Source organism: Argiope bruennichi, chromosome 9 (genome assembly GCF_947563725.1).
Source record: "Argiope bruennichi chromosome 9, qqArgBrue1.1, whole genome shotgun sequence".
In the NCBI taxonomy this organism is placed as follows: Eukaryota; Metazoa; Arthropoda; class Arachnida; order Araneae; family Araneidae; genus Argiope; species Argiope bruennichi.
The window spans coordinates 95,788,178-95,816,089 of record NC_079159.1 but is presented as its reverse complement, the minus strand read 5'-3'; the positions used below and the strand labels follow the sequence as shown (position 1 = coordinate 95,816,089).

The 27,912-nt window shown below is 26.5% G+C and overlaps 1 protein-coding gene across 1 annotated transcript; it reads right to left on the bottom strand.

Moving 5' to 3' along the window:
* Positions 1 to 373: 373 nt before the first annotated feature.
* On the bottom strand, positions 374 to 26,643 carry LOC129984659 (uncharacterized). The gene is made up of 9 exons (XM_056094581.1): positions 26,517 to 26,643; positions 26,174 to 26,321; positions 24,306 to 24,407; positions 19,928 to 20,068; positions 18,410 to 18,494; positions 15,691 to 15,836; positions 12,551 to 12,675; positions 5,258 to 5,326; positions 374 to 688 (listed from the first exon to the last, which is right to left on the bottom strand). The coding sequence occupies exons 2-9, from the start codon at positions 26,309 to 26,311 to the stop codon at positions 493 to 495; spliced, it is 1,002 nt and encodes a 333-aa protein (XP_055950556.1). The 5' UTR covers positions 26,312 to 26,321; positions 26,517 to 26,643; the 3' UTR covers positions 374 to 492.
* Positions 26,644 to 27,912: the final 1,269 nt, after the last annotated feature.

The following is a 27,912-nucleotide window of genomic DNA, read 5'->3' as shown; positions in this document are numbered from 1 at the left end:
TATTCACATGCAATTCCAGTAAAAAGTTTATTTCTTTTGTTCACAAAACAAAATTTTCTTCAGAATTATTTTTAAAACTTCTTTCTTCCACTTAATTTCAAAAGAGAAGAACTTTGTTAATTTGTGTTATAGAAGCCATCTAAAAATAAATTTGATGTTGTTCAAACTACCTTGTCATTTGCTACAAAATCTGTAGATATTGGGGGGGGGGGGGGACCCCGAGCGAGTTGACTATATGTGCTAAAGCTTCTGAAATCTTACATAGGATATTTGGGAATGCAAGTGCACATAATATATATTTATTAAATTCTTAATAATGGAATTGGTAAGCAGCAGCTTGATAGGTAAAAAATGTAGGAAACAAATTTATATAAGATATATTTTATTTACAATTTACAAGAAAAAAAGTAAATTAGTAAAAACAGAATAAGGAAATGAATAATAGAACATAAACACATAGAAGGTTTAAATAATTTTTGAAAAAAGGTTAATTCATTTCTTTTTTGATGCAATGTCAGCATTTAAATATTTAATAGCCCATTTCTGCTTTTCAATGTTCTCAGTAAGTAATTGATATTTTTCTACTAGTTGCTCGTACTCAGGGCCCAAAATTTGAATACCTTCCAGCTTCTCATTTAACTCATTTATATTTTTATCGGTCTTCTCTATTTTATCGTCCAATTCGAGCCTGCAAAGATAATCTTATTAATAGATTGTAACAATGATTACTTTCTAAATGAACTAGCTAAAACAATTCTTAATTTTAATAATTCATTCTTGAATAATAAAAAGCAATATTAAAACTTAACAATGATTTAAATTTGAATCAAATTTTGAAAAAAACCAAATCAAATCTTGTAGGAATTTATTGAAATGATAAAAATATCTAATTATAATCTTACCAAAGTCATCCTAAATATATATATATAGGAAAAAACAAATTTTTTTAATAGTTGAAGCTCTCTTTATTTTTCTGCATAATCACCTACATTTAAACATTTGCTATACCTCACCATGAGCTTCAGAATTCCCATATTATATTTTCCTGTCGCCATTTTATTAAACCAAGTGTTCTTTGCATTCTCTAACTCTTTACCATTACCAAAGTGTTTATTGATCGGAATTCTTTCAGTTTATTGAAAAGATGGAAATCGCTAGAAGCAAAAATGGACAATCAAAAATTTTCCATCCAAATAGACTAACAATTTTTAAATTGTAGCAGCCATGCAAAAGTGGGCATTTGTCAAGAAGAACAACAATTCCTCGTCTCCTGTTTTGAATGACTGACTGTAATTTTCTTAGAGTCTCCAAATAACAATTTACGTTGATCATAGTGCCTTTTGGTATGAAATCAAGACTTTTGCTTGAATATTGCAACCACCTGGCTTAATAAACTGGTTACAAAAGAGAATAACCTGAGAATTCTGAAGTTTGTGACCAGATAGAACAAATGCTGAAATATAGTAGATGATTATGTAGAAAAGTGAAGGAAGTATCAGATATGTAACAGAACTGGTTTTTCCAATAAATATTGTGTTTTATATTTTGTAAAATTGAATGACTTTATTTTTTGGATGACCCTTATATTTTTATTGTTAAAAAAGATCTGAGTTACACACTGAAAAAAGCATATTTGCTAATTGATTTATGATTATAATAATAATATGAAATTACTTGGATCTGATTACTTTTTACCCTTGAATTTAATATCTGCAGTTCCATGAATTCAATATGAAAATCAACTTTAATATATAATTTTTTTCATTTTAATATAAATTTGCACATTTTGCTTAATTTTTCATTAAATGTAGTTGATGAGTAAATCATCTACTTATCACATAGAAAAATAAAACATTTTTTAAATGCAATTTCATTAGAAACAACTGCCACATTTGAAACTTTCTTGATGGATGAAGCAGTTACCAAGCTTTGTTTATATGGTATCAAATAAAGTATTACATTCCTAATAAATAAAGTAATTTTAACTTTAGGAGTTGCATATTAATATTTAGTTTCTAGAATTAATGGCATAAGTTGCAAATACAGGAGCATTGTCCTTTTTATAAATGGCTTAAACTCGCAAATAAGTAAGCAAAGGAAAAATTTGATTATAACATAAGGATAAAAAGTTTTACTTATACACAGTAACAGATTTAACTATTTCACAGCCTAGGGAGTACATTACTAGGCTCATCTTTTAATACAAGTAAATAAAATTTATTTATTTCAAAACACTTTATTTCTTTTAACTGAATCAACTTTTTATAAATAGTTTAGGCCAATTTTCTGTTTTAGAAAATTCACAAAAAATGTATTTTTTTTATTAATTCATGTTTGTATGGCATCCACAATTGCATTAAAATGGATGTTTATTTGTAATTATGATAATAACTAGGCAACCATAATCAAAAATTATTTGCCAATGGATTCTAAAACCTTCCCCGCTTTTGCGCATGTATCAGGTTGGGTCTAATTTGTCAAAATAGAGGTGAGAGGAAAGATGAAAGGAGGAGATGTTTACATTTAACAATAAACTAAACTCTGATTACTCATAAACTTATGAGGCATAAACAATGCAGGTAATTTGCAATACTGTCGAAAAAGGATACTTAATTCACATTAAAATATTTCAGAGCAATTTTTATTTACTGTAAGGAATATAAACATTAAATTATGATGAATCAATGGAAGATTTCTGTACTTAAAATTTAGTAATTTATATTTTTACAAAATAATAATGATTTTTTTTAATCTTAAAATACTTCTTTTTTTATATGCTATTAAATTTTTGACAATATTTAGAGATTAACATAGGTGGATAATCAGGATTTAATCTATTTAAAACAGTCTTTTTTCATTTAAGGATTTGCTGTAAATATAGAATGTTTTTAAAATATAAATATTTTTTTTAAATATCTGGTATTTTTAAATGTATAATTTAGCATGTTTTTAAATATTATTAATAATTTTTTTTTACTTAAAAATACTATTATTTTAAATATATTACATAAAATAATCAGCAAAATTTGAACCAGCACTTGAATTAGCCATATAAGCAATCAATATACATTTTTGAATTAAAATAAAATAATGGGTCAGAAATGAAACGCGAAAAAAAAAATGAACATAAAAAGTATCTCATAGGGTGGAAATCAAGGTCAAAGAATGATGAGGAATTCCAGAAAAGTGCTCATCATCAGAAAAGTGCTCATTAATATTGAAAAGTGGTAGTCTCAGAATACTGAAATGAACAGTACATAAATTTGATGAATTTATATTTGATAAAATGTTAACATTATTCAAATATTTTATAATTCATAGAATTTACATCTTTTTACAAATTAATTAATTTGGCAACTAGAAGTACTAACATTTTCTTAAACTGGCTGCTGCCCTTTCTAAGTTCAGTGGTCTTAGGCAGTTATTTAGTCAGAAATCCGCAACTGTTTGAAAATGTAATAATTACTCTTCGTAACTATGGCAGCTCATTCATGAAAGCTGTAACACCCCACCCCCAAAATTTTTATTGCAAATTAAATTTCCCTTTAATTTATCGATTTTTTTTTCCTTTTTCATTTTGATTCTGTTTCCGTATTAATAAAAGATGTATGATATCACCAGGATTTTTCTCAATACTTTGAATGTTGGATGACAGCATGAAGATTTCATAACAATTTTACTGGACATTTTGAACTAACAGGTTTGCTTATCTTGTCGCTCTGAGAGCTCTAGGATCAATAAAAATTGACCGTATAAACAAGTAAGAGAAATGCAGAAGAGAGCAATTTGTTGTGCAGTCTATAAAAAAAACGATTGCATATGCAATTGATTAAGTAATTCTTTTTTCCACCCTTCTTTGTATTTAGAGGCACTGGAGTGGTATTTAATACAACTTAGAACACTGATCTTTTTCTGTCTCTCATTAGATGTTTATGAATTCTGATTTTGATTTTTGCTGTTTTGGTAGAAATTCATTTAGTTTATTGAATCGCATTTTTTTTGGTTGAGGTTATTTATTGTAAAAGATGGATAATTTTCTAAAATTTTATTTTGAAGAAAATTTTTATGTAAGAAAATTTTTATTAATTATTACTTGTAAAAAATGATGAATGTTGCACATCTTATTTGATATTCATTTTTAGAAGGGCAATATCAAGCTGACTGAGTCAAGATAGGAACATGTGGGGAGGGGAGAGGAAGAGAGAGGTTCCGATATTTTTATCTGATGATTATCTCACCACCATTCACATTATTTTCTATTGCCAAAACTGCAAGGAATTTATACCACATACTGGTTATTCAAAATTTAAAATATTAGATTATTTATGGGTAAAGTTTTCCCCCCCCCCTTTTAATTGCTGTCTACTGAAAAATATTTTTTGCAGCACTGCTAATTTTCAAGCAGACTAGCTGCCATTGATTGTGACTATCCTTAATTACACAGGCAACAATTAATTTTCAATTAACCATTATATATCAACCATTTCATGTCATAAACTATGAAGCATTCTTGTTATTAATTCTTCATCATTGTGTGCAAAGAGGGCATTAAGACAGCCTTATTAATGAAATGAAGACACAAGAAAAAATTTCGGAAGACTTACAGAGCTGTATATAGATATCAAATGCAAATCAACAGTTGTAAACATGTTTTACAGAGTTAAATGTGAAATGGACTACCACATAGGTGTTGACTATGTAACAATGAAAATACACAGAACATTTATTATGTACACAAACAACTTGTGATGAGGTTAGAATGATGGAACACAAGGCTTTTAAAATAATATTTATAAATAGAATTTCAACGCTAATAATTAATTTTTAATTACTGTTGTTAATTACAGAAAATTACGGCTATTTGTTGTCAGTGCAATTATTTTGAATATCCTGTATAATAAAAAATATTTTGTGTAGATATTTATGCAACATAAAACTATGAATAATTCTCACATTTTAAAAGAAATGAATGAAAAGTATAAATCGATTCAAAATCATTTTTGATTCTTAAGAAATTATAATTTTAAATTAGTTAAATTGGTGAAATTTTTAAATATATTGTTTTTAGGACACCCAAAAAAATACTTACATACATACATCTATTACTAATATTTCTTTTTTAAAGAGAAGTTTTTTAAAAAAATATGAAATTTAAGATAAATAAAACGATGATAAAAATTGGTATTGATTTTGCAGAACAGAATAAAATTTCCTTGGATTATTCATATTTTTACTTGATGATTAAAAATATTCTTACTTGATGAGATTTAAAGCATCAACAGCACTTTTAGAATAAGTTGAAACCAGTAGTTCCAATTCTAAGCATCTGAAATAAAATAGAAAGAATAAATAGCAATATATAACAAATGTTTTTTATGATAAATTTTATATAGTTTCTTTAAATTATCATTTATTACAGTTATATTTTATCAAAAATGTTAACAAAATACAAACACATTACTAAAATCATATTTTTAATTAATCCTAATGTATTATACAATTTAGTTCGTACAAAAAGGCATCTTAACCTTGAAAAAAATTAAAACAATTATATTTTTTTAAAAGTGAAAGAATTTTGAATTTATAGATTTCCTGTAAAATGTTTTAAAATTTTAGGTGAATTCCAGTTAGAGTAACATACGTTGGTTATTTATTCCAGAAAAATTTATCATGAAGATTTTACTTCCAGAAGACTTAAATCAGCATTTTATCTCTTGATATAATTCACAATAATTGTCTTTCCATTTATGAAAGCAATGTAAAGAGATTTAAAATAATTAACATTTAGTAAGAATAATATAATTAAATTACATTTCACTTATTCTTTCTGCATCACATTGTAATATTTTATGAGGCAATTCTTTTATTACACATGAATTTGTAAACTTAAGTATATATTAAGTATATGCGACAGTACATAATTTTGAAAATGGTAATTTTCTATTACTAAAAATTAGAGTAATTAAATTAATGGCATCTTAATTAAATTTGAAACTTTGTGTGTGCATAAATGAAAGAAAAAAAAAAAGAAAAAAAAAAGCTCATCGACACTTTCCTGTTATGGCAGCTGTATAAAAATTTTATTTATTTTTTATTATCCACCTCTACAGAAGGCAAATTGTTTCATACATTTTCTCAACTATTTAATGAATTTTTGTAATTGAAAGTATATGCCTAAGTGACATATTAAAGGAAATAAATGCTTGTTCCACTTTTCTGGGGCAACCTGTATATTTTGGAAAAAGTCATACCTGTTTAATTCACGGGGAAAATATTGTAATTAATATAAAATGGATAAATTAAAAAAAAATTTAATATAAATGTAGTTACATATTTTGTAGGAACTAATGGAAATAAATTAATGAAACTGATTAAACTATATTATGTATCTGAATTTATTTATCTAAAATAGCATTCCCCACCTGGCTATGAAATATTTCTGAACAGAAATTAGAATAATAGTTACAAAATGAAATATTTTGGAATTATTATTTTGATTAATTAGTATTTTTTGTGGGCAATTTAACAGCAAAAATACCTCAATTTAAAATATAAGGAGAACAGCAAAATATAATAAAGGAGATTGAAATCTTTAAGCTAAAAATTGCAGTTTGACAATTATTCAGATTTCATTCATTTATATTTCATTTTTAAAACTTTTTTCTTAATTATATATTAGCAATAATAATGCCTATTATAAAAACGTATTTTATCTTGTCACAATATGTGAAATACTGTGATGAGAAAACAATGAAAAGCATTGTTTTAAAATATAATTAATTTTTAAAAATTTGTTCAAATTAGAGGAAAAAAAAGAACATTATTGGTATAAATGACTAGTTTTTTTTTTAATTTTAAAATGATATAAAAATAAATAAATAATAAAAATAAAATAAGATAATAAAAAAATAATAATAAAACAAGATAATAAAAAAATAATAATAAAATAAGATAATAAAAAATAATAACAATAAAATAAGATAATAATAAATAATAATAAAATATTATTTAAGAAAAAAGTGAGGATAAATTTTTAATTAGAATTCAAAAAACGTTTTTGCTGACTAATGAGCCAAGTAAGGTTTCTTTCTTTCTTTTTTTTTTTTTGCATCAAGCATGTTGGAATTTACAAATAATATATCAGTATATTTGTATTTTATTGTACAGCATTGCTAACTGATAATCACCCTTTTATGATTATTTTAGTTAGAATTCTGTCTCTTTTATACATAATTTTGTATAATTTTTTTATATATAATTTTGTATAATAATTTTTGTACATAATACATGTTACATAAATTTTGTTTTTGGATGGACATTATAACTTTGGTGGTCATGTGACAAAATCGACAATTCAATTAGCACCAACTTTTTATGCCACAACAAAGATGTTAGATCTATTTCAACAATTTTACATGTTTCAAGCTCACATGTATGAATTATCTAGTATAAAATTGGTCTTCAAAATTGAGCACCAGCAAACATATCAAATCATTATGCAGCAAATGCCTTTGTGGCTTAGCTAATATAATTGCATGTAACAAAAAGGTTTTAGAAAAAATTTTTGTACCAAAAGTTTAATTTGGAATTTTCTAGTTATATAGCTACTAATCAATTTTACTCAAAACTACATTACAACAACAACAACAAAAAAAAAAAAAAAAATGCAAAAGAATAATTTCAAATCTTAAAACTTGATTTGAAGCATACCTTTAGTTATTTCTAATTTTCTATTTTCTTCTCAATAAATACTGAACAAGTATCTGAGAAATATTTAGTAGTATTTCAATTCAAAATTCAGTGAAGCTGGAGAACTTATATTTTACAAATATTTACTATGCAAGAATGGAAATTGGCACTAAAATCAAAATTTTATTATACTTATGACACCAAATTTCTTCTTCAAGATCCAGAATTATTGACATTCATTTTGAAATATTTTAAAATAAAATACTCTCTGTTAACAGGATTATACTTAACTCTCTAATTATTGAAAGCCATGAAAAACTGAATAAATATGCATATAGATGTTTTATATATATTGATGAAGTGGACTTATCTGCTACCACCGCTCACGATGGCTAAGTGGAGAAGCCACAATAGAATCACTAATTGACCAATATAGTCCCCCATTGAGCTTGAATAGGTGCCATGTCTACTCGTTTTATAGGCTATGTAATGTATGTATGTAAAACAAGTATAATGTAAATGGTGGACATTAATGGGATATCCTTTAAAATTCCTTACTGCTCTGCTGAATGAACTCTGCACAAATGAATAGCTTATATTTCACTTTCAAGGACATCTTGCATCCCTTGTTTAAAAAGGCCAGGTTAGTAGTGAGAGTGCTAAAGTAAAAACATCAGACATGGTCTTCCTGAAAATTTCTCAATTGCTCTTTTGTAAAGATGTGTGCTATCTTCCTTCCCTGCATTAAAAAAAAAAAAATTCGTGTTGGGCCTTGAATTTTTATTTTTTTTAGTGTCCGACGTATGAGTTTAGGGGTATGTGATACGGGGGGGGATAGAACCTGGGACCTTGTGGTTAGCAGTCCAGTAACATAACCACGATACCAAAACGATTGTTCAGGTAGAAGAGCTGTTAACTGGCTTATATGCTATTCACCACATGAGCATTTTCTCCTTTATAGTATACCAAAGAATTGAGTATGAATTTAAAAGAATTTAAAATGACATGTTGTAGAACAAAATCTAAAAGAGAGCAACAATTTTTAAAAGAAAATGATAAACCAAATTTAATTTTTCTAAGACATTGTGTTTCTGCTTGTGTGTTATTGTTCTTATTTGCATGCATATGTATAAATCAACAGGTTGCCAACCCATTGGTGACATCAGTTAAAATTTGATATAGATCTGTGCTTTAGTTGCTAAAATTATGTACCAAGTTTAACTACAAAAGCTCATCCCAACCCATTTATTTCAAAACATGAAGACCCACAGTGTAGTTTTAAGCCTAATACTATTTTTATTATACAGTGTTGGTAATGTTGATTGTCAAACACTGCAAAGTGAGAATTTTTACCAATGACCTCATATTTCATTCTAGCCCTGACATTGAGAAAATTGAGCCTAATTTCAATTACACTCTTATGAATGTCTGTACATTTGCAGAGAGGCATAAATTGACTTTTAGTATTCTAAAGTCCTTGGTAAGTTCTTTTACTACTAATAAATATCTTTATAACTTCTAGTTAAAAGCATTCATGAATGCAACCATTTAAATTATTTAGGATGCATTCTAGATTAGGAGACAGTAGATAACCAATATATTGTAGTTCAAGTGGCTAAAATGTAGGAAAGGCATAACATCCTAAAATTTATCTCCAGTTGTGATTGGGTGCAATGTTAATGCCTAAGAACAACATATACCTCTCTAGTAAAACCATGGCTTTCTCATTCACTCTTGTGATTCAGATATCTATTCAAATAAGTTTGAAAAAGTACAATTAAGTAACGCTAGATATTTACCAACCTTCACTGTAGCTGTGTAAATGGCACTGTACTATATGAATCTAATATTTCCACCCCTTTGCTTGAGAAATTACCACTTTCAAAATACTGCACTAAGTTTTCTAGTTATTATGATCAACACAGAACTTTTGCCTATTTTCATCTACGGCACAGTAACCAACGTTAGAAGAGGCATATTCCTTTTTCTTTGATTGAAAAAGGTGGGCTTACTTTCAAGTAATATGAAGTCTCTTTCTGATTTTGATAAAATTCACTTCCATGTAAAGTTTTTGATAGGGGTTACTAAAAGGCTGGACTTGAATTACTCAGATAAACAGCTCTAGAAACCATTCAATACATCCCTCATCCTTTAATATGTATATCAGTGACAGCAGGGGTATTTCTTGTAGTGGTGCACACATGGAAATTTCATTTGGCACAATTTATATTATTATCATAAACACACATTACTGCTCTGAATTGGAATTTCAGATTATTGTTATTTATAAAGATTTGCCCTCAGTTGACACTGCTGATTAAAGATATATAAATTTTAGTATACAATCATGCTTCTACAAAGCACCTTCCTGATTGGAAAAATGTGGGAGACAAGCCAAGCCTGGATATTTTAGGTCTTATTTCCAAGCTATCCTTGTAGAGCTTCATCTATTTTCAAAGAAACTTATCCTACATTGAGCTGTATAGTTGAGCAGAATGATGCCTTGGCCAAGATTGCTTCAGTGGAACTATATATGGAGGCAAAGCACTAACTAAAATCTCCTGAATTAAAAAAAGAAATTAAATACGCTTTGGAAAGCTACAGCTAACAATGCATGGCACTTTGGTAAAGGCCCTGAGGGATTTCTAGAATTCAAGCATAAACTTTCCACCAAACAGCAGATGATTTCTTACAATTTATCAATGTGCTAACTTTTCTTCAGAGCAAGGAACTCTTCCAGGAATGTCAATGGTTTAAAACCCACACATATTCTTGCATGTTTGAATTCTTACCAATGACAACATTTTAAAGTACCCTATTTCATTCATCAAAATTTTGGCATTTTTTATATTCACAGAATTGGTCTAACAAAGTTAGATTAAGAGGGATTAGTGATAACACCATCATCAAATTTCATCTATTTAACTTTTGTAAAATGTTTTGTAGTTATTATGTTCACTTGCAGTCTGGCATACAGAAAAAATTCCTGTGAATGGATCTCATCCAAACCTTTATAGAAATTTGCAGTTTTAATATTAAAACCATATACCAAATTTCATTCACCTAGCTCAAAATGTTTTTGAGTTATTATGTTCATAGACAGGCTGAGTGGGAGACTAAGTCTAAAAATGTGTTTTTCTTACTTAAGCAGATCTGAAAAGTGGAGATTCAGACATTCAAAATCTTGATTTTGAATTATTATTTTTTTCCCCGTTTATAATTCTTTTTCTTAGCATACTTTTTTTTATATTTATAATAAAAAAAGGAGTTAAAAAGTAGTCAACTTTTTCATGATGCATGGTTTGAAATAATCCTTCATTTCTGTTAAAACTTTTTTTCCCCCTTCTCATTAAAACCTCTATTTCAATATGTGACCTATATTAGCCTTTTATATTCTGTTTCACCCTAACTTGGCAGTATTGTAAAAGGTAGAAAACGTGACGCTCCGTGTTGGAAAAAAGTTCCCCATCATTTCCGACTTTAAAATAGTTAAAATGCGCAGAAATTTATCAAATAATATCATTCATTATAGAAATTCTTTTTATCAGTATATATTTAAAATTATTCTCAAATTATAAATGCTTATCTGTTAAGTATTTTGTAAATAAAGCGAACGAATAAAACTAAAAGATTGACATAATGAATTCCACTTTGGCTAGAACCGGTCTTCAAGCTCAAATATTTGGATCGCTTTTCTTTTACGTCTCCGCCAACTCAGCTTCATGCAGTTCGCAACCATTATCATCTTTCATACTTTTTTATTCATGCTTTTTTACCAGCTGATATTTTTGATACTATTAATCACATTAGTAGTTATTAGTTTTGATTGTTGAATATTTATTTGATTCGTCATTTCTATTCACTTCTAAAATGTCAGAAAAAGAGAAAGTGTTATCACCGACTACGCTGAGCACACCTTCAAGACGAGTGAAATGAACAAAAAGTGTAGCATGCAGAAACATAAATGTTTATTCTCGACTTCGAGAAAACCCTCAAGATTCTATCAATCAAATCGTTGATAAAGTTTCGCATCTTACAGGTGTTTCATAATGAGCAGTTTTCCTTTTGAAAAAAAGAAATAAAGGATCCAGTCCTTTAAGTAATCCAGGAAAGAAGCACCCAGGCTCAGTAGGCAAACATTCAGGTCTTGTAAAATATGATGATTTTACATTATCCTGTATTTGACGAAAAATCCATGCATTTTTTCGCAGAAATGAGATCCCAACATTAGATAAAGTTCTAATTCAACATTCTTTTCGAAAAACATTAGCTGAACTATGCTTTACAGAATATTGAAAGATTTAGTGTTTTCTTTTGAGAAACGATATGAAATAACTTTAATGATTTATTAAAATAATGTATCAATAATATTGAAAAAATAAGGAAACAATTAATTCTCCGATAAAGTAATAATATAATAAAGTAAATAAATATTTACTATTTGGCGAAAAATTTGTGAGATAAAGTTTCGCCAGCGATCTGCATCTCTAGTAACTTTGTACTTTAAAGTAACCCAGTTCCCCTGACAACGACTGCAATTCGGCATGCCTAGAATATACACTACTGCCAAGTTAGGGTGAAACAGAGTATAGTTTAATATGATAGAGAATATTAAATATTCGTTGACAAAAATGGTAGAAGGCATTTCCCATGCCTAATGTATCTTGCAAAAAAAGCTTTTTTTTTTTTTTACAGCAACTTTTTATGTGCGATGTAATTTTACATTAATCTTTTTAATTTATAAAATTAATTTTTATAATTCTATATCTTACTGTATAATTTTTAAGTGTGAGTGAATCTTAAATTAAACTTATTATATGATTTAATGTAAATAATATTTAAAAAATGAAACTATACTTACTCTGATTTCATTTTTAGATGTTTACTTTGATCAAGGGCTAATTTTGATTGCCTTAACTGACTGTCAAGCTTTTGATGATATAACTCTAATAATTCATTAAGAATTTCGACAGCTTCGGTTAATTCCTAAAATGAAAATTCATTATTAAAATTAAATGAAAAAAAAAAGCATTTCAATAAATGAAATCCACTCAATACTTTTACTGAATGTGAGATGTTTGAGAACTATGTTATAGTTCTTGTGCCATATTATTTTTGTAGAATATATATTGGATATCTGTAGAACACAAAATAAGAACAGAAAATAATGAATTTGTATCTGATTTTGAATGAAATTTCAGTCCTCTATGTGATTTCTGGTTATTTTAGAGCAGATAATACTTTGCAAATAATATAGATATAGATAATTTTACTGCAAATATACAAAATCCTTTTATGTGCAGATTATCTGATTGAAAAAAAAATGCATTAAATGGTTATGGTTACAACTAATTAAAAAATAAAACTAAGACACTTTTTAAAATTAACATTAAAGATAGTTAAGCAAAATACAATTAAAATTCATTACTGAATAATCTAAATTTTAGTAATAAAGAGATCATAGTTAAACAGATTAATCCTATTAATTAATTGAAAAAAAAAAAGCTGCATTTTTTTTTTTGTGTGTGTGTGTGTGTGAATATCCAGAGTGTATACTAAATGCAAATCAAATGAAATTCTTATTTAAATTATCTTTTAAATTGTTTTGAAGTTAGCACTGGGCTCTTCAGCAAAATATGCTAGAGAAAAATTTAGAAGAGTATCAATAATAAAAAAATTATAAAGAAATCAAGAATAAAAAGTTAATTTGCTTCTTAGTTTCTAAATAAAAATTCAGAACAAATTAATACATTACAGACAATTTTTAATAATTTACTGTCTATAATTAGAATTTATTTGATTTGATTTGAAATCAAAATTAAAAAAATGTAAAAACCTGCTTGTAATTTTTAATAGTTAAATATAACATGTGTTCTTGGCATTCATTAGAGACGCTTAAGTGATTTCAGTAAGATTTAGACTTAATTCATTCAAAAACTTTACTATTATAGAACAGATTCAATATAAAAATATTATTAAAAAAATCTCAATATTTTTTTTAAATTTTAGAATGTTAAATGAAAAGTATACTGTTTATTTTAAAGTTTCATTAGATAATTGTTGTATCCAAAGTACTATACTATGTTGCTTTGTTAAAAATTACTTATTTACTGAAATTATTTTTAAAAATTTTAAATTTTCAAATATTATTTTATTTATTATTGTTAATTTTAGTTCAAGATTTTTTTTTTTTTTTTTTTTTTTTTGTTATTGTATACTTTTTAGATCCAATTTTTTTTTTTTTTTTTTTTTTTGAAATTTTGGATGAATTGAATTTTTATTACAATCATGCCCACCTTATGTCCCACGGTATTACTATTCTCATGTATCTATCAATTTTGATTTTTTTTTTAGTGACACATTTTAATGCCGAAAAAAAATTCTTGGAATATTGTGCATGACATTTCATTTTTGACATTGAAGTCAAAAAATAACTGAACCAATGCTTTAAAACTTCTTATGTTCCATTTTTATACAATTTTTATATTATCACCTTTAATGCAATTTTCTTTTTAGTATTATTATTTAAGCAAATTTTCAAAATTCAAAGCAGATATATCACGTCATTTCTTAAGCCATCTCCATCATTTTTTTTCTTTCATTGTATTTATATTGTCAAATTAAGCTTGTTTTAGTCTTGATTTGATCAGGGAAAATAAAAAGAATTCTCTGTAGAAGAAATCAAATAAATAGGATGGATGTTCTACAATAAAAATCTAGGACATAGCTTAAAAAAATTTGACAAACACAAAATGATTAGCTGAACTTAGTTCTGGTGAAAGAGATATAATTAGATTACAGATCAGACAGTTTTCTCCATGCCCATTCATAATGCAGAATAGGCACTAATGTAATGTTGTTTTGAATATTCATATATTCAAGTAACAACATTCCTTGATAATCTCATCATTTTTTTTTTTCAATGCTTGTTGTTGTTTTTCACGAACATAGTCAAAATGTGTCAATATGTGTAGGCAATAAGCATTTATTTCTGTACACCTATTACAACAGTGAATAAATTTTAGTGGAATTTCACATTAATGCACTACTTCTTTTGAATACTTAGCATTTTTTTCATCACAACAAAAAAGAATGAATCATTTCTTAACTAAGATTACAGCTGAATAAAGGTATATTTGGAATTGAAACTTGTACAAGTAGTGGGGTGGGGTGGGGGTGGGGAATCCATATCTCAATTGTCCTTGAATTGCTTGTAGTTTCACAAAAACATAAGCAGTTTAAATAATCCCTAATTATATGCAAAAAAAGGACTTCTGTAAATTAATTATAAATAGAGTATTTATTTTTCCTATCAATATCTTCAAATTTGTAGAAAACTGCTTTCAAATATTTATAATAAAATTATGTATTTAATTTTATTGTATAAATTTTCACTGCCATATTGTATAAATTTTTTCTGCTGCCATATGAAAAATATTAGTAATCAAAGCCTTCTAAATGCCCCAATGTCTTTTTTTTAGGATGACACTGCTGGATTAATATAATTTTTATATACAAGAATACCTCTTTACATTCTAACAATCAATTCTAAAATCATTTTTAAAAAAAACTTTGTATAATTTATTAGGCATAACATTAGAAATCACTACAAAGAAATTGTATTCTGAATATATACTATCATTGAAAAATAAATTATAACAACTATTTACATTTTAAAAAGTGCTGATAACCATTATTTAAAAGCATTAAAAAATACACAATAATGACAAAAAAGGAAGGAGGTGTTTAGTGCAGAAATAAATTTATAAAAGAGCAATGATTTGCCTGATTTATAATCTGAAGAACCTCATTAAATAATCTTGAGAAAAACAAATGAAAAAGTTTCTGCCAATTTCACCAAAATTCTTTTACCCAGTACATTAACAGTTCCTTGAAATATTGAAATTGCCAACGTAAAAATATTGTCTGAATTAAGTAGGTTGAATGTTAAATGGCAAATTAAAAATTCTTCAAAAAATGCAATCTTGATTTATTGAATACCTGATAGTATGTTGAAAGTAATGCTTGTAGCTCTGGTGTAATTGCATTTAATTTGATGGTTTCAGAATCCAAAATAGCTACTCTTGGTGATAACTGCTTTAATGCTGAATCAAAGTGCTTTTCCCAGTCACGTAATTGGACTTTCACTGAAATTAAAATAAATTGTTTCAAAAAAGAGCATTTGTGCAAATTAAATAAATGACTAAAAAGAATGAAGAAAATAACAATATAATATAAACATGATGTTAAGTAATGAAAAATGATTAAAAAAATATTGAAAATAAACAACAAAATTGTATATATTTTCAATTTTTTTTTTCATTTGATTTCAGTATTTATTATGATTTTACTCAAATCTATTGTTATTTATTTTTAAAAAGGTATGTTCAAAGCATCATCTATTAACGATCAATAATTTATAATTTTTATTTAAGGTTATCTTAATGTTGTTTAATACTAATTCCCACCTGTATAAAAGCTTTGCGAGAGCCATTTATTATATTTTCTTTTTACCAAAATTAATTTTGAATTTAAAAGAAATTTTCAAGTGAATATTACCACCATATATAGTACCCACTTCAGATTATTTGTACAATGTCCATGAAATTCATAATTTATATAATATTACAGAAACAGAAATGCGAAATAATATTAAAAATCATGACTGCATTTAAGAGAGCTTTCAGGACATAAAGATCATAAAAATCTCCTTAAACAAGAAAAATATAAAATTAGTTATAATGCTTTAGTTTGTAAATTAGAAAGGGGCTCTAATAAAAATTAATATAAAATTTGGCTGTTGAATGCAAGTAAATAAAAATTATTAATGCAAAACATATATCATATATTTTTGTGTAAACTGAGAATTTTTGGAACTTTTAAAGCTAAATTGCTGGTTTTGGCTTATATAAAGATCTATTAATTTCGTAAAAAATGTGGGTACATTTTCACAAGTTAGATGCAGGTGATAAATCATTAAATATGATTAAATACACTTCTTTTTATTTTATAGTTTATATTTTTTTGTAAAAAAATTAGTATAAAGAGTTATTATCTTTGTGAAAAGGAGTTCTATTTTCAAAATTATTTATTATTGCTGCCTTATTGCATTAGATAATGGATTTCTGGAGAAATGCCAAGCAGTGAGGCTGCTAGAATTTTCAAACCCATGTAATCACCTGTAATTTGAAGTTCACCATGTAAGAGTTTCTTTTCCTACTTATATTTGAAACAAAAATACAATGGAATAGAAAATAAGCTTAATTCAGATACAAATCATAGCGATTTGATTAGAAAATATTCCAACCTTTTTAACTGCTAACAATACTTTTGTTCTTGTGGCAACATGCTTGAATGTAACAAGATTATGTTTTTATTTTGGCTTATAAAATGGGTTTTTGAATTTGGAGCAAATTTTTCAAGGGAAAAAAAAATTGCACAACGAGTAAACAAAGCTGAAATAGATTTATATGAAAAATGGTGGCATATTAGGAAACATGCAAACATTAGGCAATGTCAAAAGGAACAAATGTTCCTGTGGTTTGATACTTTGTACAAAATATTATCAAATGACATCATAGACAGCAAAATAAGCATTACAACATTGGCCAACATTATAAATAGTCATATATTAGCAAAAAACTTAAATATTTCAAGCACATTTTCAGTAGTGATCCCCTTGGCATCAAATTTTTGATGAAAATTTTGTAAAACATGTTTTTGCAGCATTTCTAGAAGAAAACGAGTGGTGAACAATGGATAGATCTACCTGATCTTATTACTTTGAACCTCAAAGTTATTTTTTTTTATCACATCAATGTACTATTTTTGCACTCATATTCTATTATGAAATCTGGTTATTTTAGTTATTTCTCACAGCCATTATATTTTTCATGATATTTTAAGTTATCTGGTATATCTTTTCTGTTGATGCTGTACAGTATAAGCTTATTGATGCATGTATATATATATATATATATATATATATATATATATATATATATATATATATATATATATATACTATTGTTGCTGATTTCTTTAAAGCAAAAAAAAAAAAAAAAAATGTAGTGTAAGCAGAAATAATATAGTTTTTAAGTTACAATCAACATTATGTCACTCAATTGAATGTTAGAAATTGTGAAGAAATAAAATGAAAAAGCAAAAAAATCTAGCCAATTTTTTGTCATATTTTGATCTATGAAGATTAAGATAACCCCAAAGAGTATAAAATTTAATAACTATGAGCCTACAAATTTCTTGCTGATCTGTTTACTGTTTAAATCTACAATGAATTTTTTATATGCTATGATTATTTTAAAGTAGTTTTTGCATAAGTAAGCTTCATCACAAGTCCATTCAGTATTGCCAAATTGGTAATTTTCATTCTCCATTACATGTTATCTAAATAGGACTTTCTCTTTGCTTTATTTTAATTTTAACAAGATACTATATTTTCTATTTATTTTTTCCTTTCTAAAGCAATGTGCAAATGTGGATTTTAAAATTACTTGAGCGAATATAACATGTAAACTGTCTGATTAAGAAAATTTTTGAATGCAAATAAATTTCAGGTTATTAGAAAGGTTGAACTTTTCAACAGATGGAAGATAATTTTTATATGCATAAATTATTTTGCAACACATTTTTCTAATTATGTCAAAAGTATTATTTGCACTGTAAAATAGATAATATGCAACTGTAAAATAGATATACTTACTTTGTAAAACATACTCCAAAAATTGTCTGCAAAATTCATTGATGTTGTCTTCAACTGATTTTGAGAACAATTTCACTGATGTTGACTGGAAACAAATGTCTAATCAAATATTATATAAATATTTCGAAAACTATTACAGGGAAAAAAGATCAGCAGTAAGAGAGAATAATATCTTGAATTTGTGAATGCCCTCGTATTTTAATGCCATTTTTCCTATTATTACCAAATACATTACCTGCAGTATTTTTCAGATGCAAAAGAAAAATTGATATTTATGCATTTTTTTCACAATATATACACATCATAAAATCATTCTTATATGCTATAATTAACACAAAGAAATATTTCTCATATGTCATTACTTAAAAATAAAAGTTAACTTCAATAGTTTTATGGAATCACTTCTTTGTTTACAAAGCTTTTAATATAATACAACAAAAATGAGAACAGGCTAATTTTCATAATTAGAGCTAGAGGTATGACTATAGTATTGAAGGTAATTTAGTTTGATTTGATAGAATTAACTTTTTTAAGATATAAAGAGATATTTTGCAATGATTCTAATTTCACTCAGGAAACAAACACTTAAGCTGCCACTCTCTCTTCAGATTTCCATATCACATTAATAATGAAACATTAGAACTACAAGAGATATACACCATGTCTACTGACACAGTGGATCTACGGTAGAATTGGGTTTCAAATGAAGGGTGTATTTATGATGGAATCAAATCCTTTGCTGTCACTATAACACTAAATTTAGTTTAAATTGTACATTGGGGAAAATAAATAGAATATTTTGCATTAGGGGGAAAAAATCAGATACATGCAATAGAGACAAAAATCTACTAATTTTTCTTTAAACACTTCTTTTATTTCATTGTATGGTAACTACAATGCATTAAAAAATAACAACCCCTGTGTCATGTTAGGGAATTTAATAATAAATTTTATGCAATGAAAGACAGTTTCATTTTATAAGCATGATTAATACATATTCATGCCAAAAATTTTTGCAAATAAGTCTCTAAGATCTTTATACACTTCAAACAGCTTTCTGTTTCTTCCATAAAGCATCATGGAATACTAGATATAAAAATTAAAAATTGTAAACCTGAATAAAAACAGGAGTATTTTCTATGAAGCTCCTTAACAGACAGTGACATTTTCTTGATCAATCAATATTTTAAGTTACAAAACACAAGAGCAGATATCAAATTTGCAATAGAAAAATTATATTTGCTATAAATATATTATTGAATGCAATAATGTATTTATGGAAATGGATCATGTGAATGGAGGCTGGTATTTTTCAGGTTACAACTGAACACAATGAGTAATGATTGTGATACGTGTTGGGCTCAAAGATTCTTCACCTACAAACTTTGCAGAGACAGTTACATTAAAAAGAATGTACGATGAGAGAGCATATACAGTTTTGTAGCTGTAATATTTATAAAATGATAAACTTTCAAGCATTAATCTTTACATTATTAGACTTTCTGCATTATTCATTACCTTTTGTTTACTTTCAAGCATCTTTGTAAGAAGTGGTTGGCACTCTTCAAAGAACTTTAATTTTTCACAAGATGTATCATTATTCACATATTTCTTTAAAATGTTCAAATAAAACAACTCCATATTATCACGAGTACACTCCTAAAATAATGAATTAAATATACGATCACAAGAAAACACTGATTAATATTTAAACATGATTGTAAATACATAAAAACAATTTTTATAAAAAATAAAAGTTTTCCTTAATTTTTTTAAAATTTAGATAATATAAATAATTTTAAAATAAGTGTAGCATTTGTCTAGCAGTTTGATATTATATATAAAATATAGTTATATATTTATTAGAATTTCAAAATACCCATTCTTGAAGAAGAACATCAAAATACTTCCAATTAACAGAACATAAAATGTTCAAAATAAATTTTTTGTAATATTGTTAAAAATTTCATTATTCTTGTAAATCAGCAATTTTTTAAAAATAAAAATTAAATCAGATGAAAATTGGTTTAAATCATACCTCTAACTGCACTGAGAATTTTAATAAACAGATATTAGAAAATTGCTATTTATTTTATGAAAAATTCTAAAACATATGAAGCCAAAAACAAATAGGAAAAGAAGGAATATCAACAGTAGGAAAAGATTAGAAAAAAAAAAAAATCAGGACATTAAAAATATGCATTTAAGATTACAATGAAATTATAATTATCTGAATTAAGATTATTATAATGAATTGCATGTTTTAAGAAAAAATAAAATTGGTGTATAACATAAAATTTAGAGACTGAAAAAAACAACAGCATTTCCATTCTATATACTGTATCAAAATATCCAAAATTAAATACGTCAGTTATTTTACTATCTTCATTCAGAAAATTTTTATTTGATAATATCTTTCAATCTTTATTTTTTTTTAAAGTAATCTCAGTAACAATGGAGAATAGATAACTGGAGTACTTTACTATACTATGTTTAGTGATAGCTTAAGTAGATATTACTAAGATAGGAGTGATCACAACACTTGCAAAAATGCTTTCTCAGATTTTAAGGTTCTGGAAAGTATTCCCTTAACCCTTTTAAATCCACTCTCACACCTCCATACCTGAAACTCTTGGCAGCCTTACTAGGAGCTCATTTACTTCACTATTTTTGTAAAGAAACATTTAGATAATCAAACATAAGTTAAATAAGAAGCAATCCAAATTGATGGAAAATATTCGTATACAACTGAGTCACTAAAATTCTTCAAAACACTTCTCTAGCATAGTGGTGACATTGCCCAAGTACACAGAACCCAGCATATAATCTTTTATGTGGAAGATTCCCAGCAGAATTACTCACTCAGAAATTTGTTGAAATAGGCCAAGTTGGTTAATGCAAATTCCAGATACCTGGTCAATACAAAAACATTTTGACATGTGACAAAAAATTATTAATGAATATAGAGACTTGTCAAGTAAAGACCCAAGCATTGTGTACATCAACTATCCAAACTTTAATTGATGTATCTTGCTTCATTCATACACAAAACTCTTGAGAATAACAGTTTGGATTTATCGTTTTCTGAACAACTGTAAAGATCGACAACATTTTGCTTCAGAATTAAAAACTGATGAGATAAATAAAACAAGAAACTATTGGATTTCAGTTTACAAAAACAGCATTTTTCTGTAAAAATCATCACACTAAAGAATAATTGTTCCTAACCTAAATCCTCAAAAATTTCTTGTTTCCACCAATTTCTAAAAGATAATACTTTACAACTTGGTGGTAGGCTATAATTCGCATAGGTATCACTTGACAATGACATCCAATATTACTTGAAGGATCTCATTATTTTAAACACTTGTTGATTAGAAACACGCACATTCGTCTACGTCACTTGTGTGTTTGTGTAGTTCTTTCAGAATTATGCTCCGAGTTTTGGATACTCCAAGGACGTCAAGCCATCAAACAAATGATTAAAACTTGCTTATTGTGCAAAATGTCCCATGCTTAAAGTTCTAATGAAATACTATGACAAATTTTGCAGTTTATATTAGTACCTTTAAACCTTCAAATACAGCTTACATCCCTTTATTTACATGTTCCACTATTAGAGCTTTGCATATCAAACTTGTTTCTGACCTTTCTGCAGACAAGTGTCTTTTGGCCTTACATAGATTTGTCAATAGAAGAGGATTTCCACACACCACATACACTGAAAACATCACCACCTTCCATACCGCAAACAAGGAACTCATTTTCCTTTGGAATACATTGACTTCAGTGCATGCTTCAAGAAGTGCAGCAATTCTATGCTCATAAAGGTATAAGGTGGAAGTTTACTGTACCACGAGCAGCCTGGTGGGAACAATTAATAGGTCTAACCAAACAATATCACATTATTAGATGAGGAAGCCTTAAGTAATATAAATAGGAGCCTCACTCAACAGTAGACCTTTGATTGATGAATGTGGTGTGAATGATACAGAGGAAGCTTTGATCCCAACTTATTTCCTACCTGATAGAAAGTTGACCACTGTCCCATCTAGACCTGAGCCTAAAAATAACAAGCTCACAAATATTTACAAGCAATAGCAAGACCTATTGGATATGTTTTGAAAAAGATGGTCCAAAGAATATGTGTTGGAAATACATTCATCAAGTACGAAATGCCAAGCAATTACCATGAATACAAGTGGGAAACTTGGTTCTACTACAAGAAGATTTACGAGCATGACATATGAGGAAAAAAGCTCTTGTGATGAAATTAATTGATGGTTGTGATAGAAAAATTCATACCAACATCCTTCATGTTGAAGGAAAAGAAAATTCAACCAACCGGTCCAATTGAACTGGCCATACCTCTGAAGGTTGAAGGGTATAGGAAGGATGTTGTGTTTTTATTTTTTTTAGCAGAAATACTTTTAGCCTGAGTGACAGCCCCCCCCCCCCAGTATTATTGCTGCTGTTCTATTAATTACTCTTTTGACATGTAGGTATTGTAAGGAAAATATATGTTATACTAACATCTCTCAACAGACTTCCTCAGCAAAAATTTTCAAAATTCCAACTTTAGTAGACATACAACTCGTACTATTTTAGAAAACTTATAATTGTGTTTGGAAAATCTTAATTTACAGTCATTTTAATTAAAATTTAAGTTTAATTTTAATTAAGAAATGATTATATTTCAACTAATTCACTAAATCCTTGCTGAATAGAAGTATGCTCGTTTAAAAAGGATGGGATAGAAAATAAAATTATTCCACATTTAAGCTTTGTGCATGCTGTATGATCTACTTCCTGATTTACATAATATCGCAGAGGATCACTAAATAAAAAAATTTCGGATTCCGTAAAAAATTCAGGATATTGCAATAATAATATATTACAAGAAAGGCAATAATTTTTGAAAAGTGAAGGAATTTAAGAAGTTTCATCACTGTTTACTCTAAACATTATCTGCATCAAAAAAAAAAAAAAAAAAATTGCAATTGCCATAACTCTAAAAAAATATTCAAAATCCAATTTAAACAAAAAGTTATTTGATATGCAAAAATAAGCCGAATCTTTATATTGGGTCCATTGCACCAACAATGGAAGAAAAATCCAAGATGAAATGCTAGTTACAAGAGATTCAAGCTTTATTATATTAATCAAAAATTGTGATAAGATATATTTAAAGACATCTTTAAAAATTAATTAAAATCAGACAAAAAATTTATGGCAACTAAATTGACATTATTAGAAAGATAATTTTTTAAATTTTAAAATGGTGAAAAAGTTACTTTTATGTAACAATATTTTGGCAGTAAAACTTCAAAAGAATTTTAACACATTTTCTCTCTTATTATTAGTAGAGACAATAAAAAGTATTAAAGTATTTAGTTTTCAATTCCAAGGTAAAAATAAATATCTGAATGAAACCATAAACATTTTAGCATGAAAATGCAAAAAAAAAAAAAAAAAAAAAAGGGTGGGTGGGAAGAAACCAAGAAATATCATTAGAAAACAGACTTTCAGTTTTTATAATTATTAAAGTTTAACATTTGCAAAGTAAAAATTTGAAATCAAAAAATATATTTTGACTATTTGCATTTAAAATAAAGAGGAATAGATGATTATCTTATAGTTCCTATTTTTAAAAAAATATTTTATTTAGACATCTTACAAGTAACTTTCATCCAAGAATGACATGGCAAGAAGAAAATGATTTCTTTTTCCATGCAAAATGCTTAATTTTCAACTTTAATTCAAAGCATCAGGTAGAGAACTCAAAATTACCTTTGGATAAAACAGATTCAAAACACTAATTTTTGAATATATTCTAGTAACATAATAATAATATAATATATTCTAATAGTAATATAATAATAAAACTTCTACTTGCATTTTGCTGTGACTGATAAGAATCAACAGCCTTTAGAGCAGATGTGTATATAATGTAATACTTAAAGTATTGTTGAATGGATCCACTTAAATTAGCATGACTCTGAAAAAGAAAAGATAATTAGTTTAAAATAAATATTTAAGAAATAAAAGTACAAAAAATTGCATTTAAAAATACTTTAAATATATATAGTATTAGTAATGTAATTATATGATAAAAACAGCCTTTTGACAAAGTTCAGACTTATCTAGAATATATTCATGACTTGTACACAGTTATTTTAATAAATTCATTAAATGCAGTTGTCAATATTATGTAATTTTTTCAATCTTCATTCATGGTTTTTTTTTTTTTCCATTTAGTGTCAATTTGTATTAGAATGATATTCAGTCCCTTTTAACAATACTAGTTTAAAATTTTATTAATTAGATTTCTTGAAAATGAAAAAAAAAAAAAATATTAAAAAAGAGAAAGTAGAAATATATATATATATATATTTTCTTACACAATCTATTCATATTTAAAAAAAATATTGTAAGAAGGCAAATAATTTATGATCCTTTTATTCTAATAGTAACATAATATACAATTTGCAAAATATGGAACTAATAATATTGTCAAAATCATATGTAAAGATTTTATTACAAATTGATTGGTTTTGATTTTCAAAACTGATAAACTTTGATTATTTGATTATAAAATTTTAATTAGAACCCAATCTCCTGAATTTGTTTTATAGTTCCTTTATTATAGTAAAATTCATAAAGATTAAAATGCATAAATATATAACATTATAGAGATATCTCTATATATCCTTCCTTCTCTTTTTTATTCTGCATTATTCATTTTCTTCAAGATTCGTTGCTTCAACTCAAGAGTCAACTTTAAATTAAGCAAAATTTGAAACAAAGTAGAAACAGAATTAATAATTATTAACTGTAAATAGAAAAGAAAAAACCTTTTATAATTTGGAAATTCTGAAAACACCAGATTTAAGTTGGAGAAATTTCTCAAAAGAAAGATATAAAAAACATTTGTGCAAGATTCAAAATAATTAAAATATAATAAATTTAGCTTCTTGTACAGAGATAAAAGACTAACATAGCACTGTACCATTTGAATTTTTAACATGTACATTAAAACCCTGTATGATGACCTCCATTCAAGTCTCTGCTATTTAGAACCATTCTTTTAAAGATTAGTAAATAGTAATAACAAATTGAAAGTAAATATCCCTGATCATCATTTCTGTTTGGTAGGAATTTATTATAGCTTTATTTGCTAAGATATTTAATATGAACTCAAAATAAAATGGAATAAAACAATATTTATATATCAAATTCATTCTATATTTTCAATTAATATTTTAAAACACAATTTCCATGAGAGTCAATTTAGAAAAAGATGCTAGCTTATTTTCATACTATCAGAAATCTTAAATTTCAGTATAAATCATTAATTTTTATTTAATTTTTAATAAAATCTGTATGAAAGAAATTAGATTTATTAATTAAAAATATTGATTATGAGCATTAAAGAAAAATTAAATTTCTCTCTTTTTATACTGAATCTCTTCAACAATTTCACAATAAAAAAATCACAACTGAAAATCTGAACATAGTAAAACAGCTTACAAATCATAATAACAATACAAATATACACAGATAGCCATCAGAATTAAAATAAACACATAAATATAGCACCTATATAACATTTTTTTAAAAACGCATATACCTTTTAATGTTACAATACTGTCAAATATAATCTTTGGTATATAGTTTTCAACTAATTTGTCTTTCCAGAATTGCAGACTGAATACGATACAGAAAAATATAATTTCAAATTAAAACTGAACAAAAACAGCATACCTCATTTAATTCTTTCCTTACTGATTCTCTTAGAAAATTTGGTTCAAGATTCTTTAATAATTGCTTGAAAAAGTTGTGGTTTTTCGAACCTTCCGGAAAACGGCCCATTTCTTCTTCAACTCGTTTCATAATATTCATGATTAAGAACCTAAAATATATATATAAAAAATTTTCAATATTCAATGATAAGTATTTCATTACATGTCATTTTTTCTCGAATTATTTTTCGAAGAATATATGTAAACGAGCCTTTTGCATAACACATGAAGTCATAACTGAACAAAGATAATAACTGAAAAAATATTATGTACACCAAACACAGAACATTGAAAACTAATTTTACCTATTACCCAACTGGATTTTATACAATGTCTTGACAGTTGAAAATAACAAGTTTTTCAAACTATTTCAAAATACCGCCACGGTTATCTTTGTTTACTAATTATCCGAAACAAGTTGAGATGTAAGCCTGCTTTTTCTCTTCATGATATTAGAAATCACCCGCTGTCGTAATGATACATCTCGGAAAGATTAAAGAATTTTTATAAAAATAAAGAAACAATATAAACTGTAAAATAATTTAATTTTGATTTTCTGTTGCATTAAAAGATTAAATCTCAAATTATAATTATGTTTATATTATTTAAACAAATTAAATGATTTATTTAAGGAGGGAAAGATTTCATTCATTTGCAAAGGACTGTCATTATTGTCCACCCAGTTGTCCATTCTGCGAGAAAAGAAGGTGACGGAGGAATAAGATTGCTCTTTCAGTGAGAGGGATCTAAAGATGACAGTCTTAAATTTTCAGTAAATCTTTATATATCTTCCAGTTGAGTAACTTTCTGCTTGAACCAGGTTTAAAAATACTGTCAAAATTCTAAATATCCCATTGCAGTGTAAAATTTGGAAAAAATACTGTATAATATTAAAACAGTCTAAAATGAAAGATTTTTTAAATATAATGTCCATTACTGAATTCAGTATTGCACAATATAGTTCTCAAAATTGTAAATATAATTTACACGATATTTAACAAATTAATTTCAAATACTATAAAATAGTCCCAAATTAAGCGGAAAATTTATAAATCCCCAGTGTATTTTTTAGCCTAAAATTGCTTTACTTTTATTACCTCGAGATTCGAACCCCGGACTTTTTTTGTTACGCTTTCCCTAATGGCTTCTTTTTATCCATTGGAGCGGCAAGAACCTGGACTGTTTAAAAAAATATATTTAAAAAGTCTTGCATGTAATTAGCGAATAATCGAATCCTTGGAAACGTATCTTAAACATGTCATATTACAATAGAATAACTTCCTTTCTTTCCTATTATAAAATCTCCAGGTCTAACAAAACACAAAATTCACTATCGAGTAACTGAAAGTAATTTTATAAAAATCTGAAAATTTTCTCAATCAAAATGCTCAAATGGAAAACCATTCTCAGTATTAAGATATATTTTTTTGTTTAACATCAAAATATCAGAACTAATTTATCAATAACATCATATCATTTTGTTTCAATCTTCTTACAGTTTCATGCAGCATTAGGCATGAAAAACGACACATGCAAAATCTCATACTAGTTCTCGCAACAGTGGGAATTAATACATAATTGGAGATTAACATTTCTAAAAAATTTCAGTTTAATAAAGAAATTGCTTTATCAAAATTAATGATGACTTAATTTCAAAAATGTCTTTTACAGCCTACTTTTTACTTAAAGAACTCCTAGATT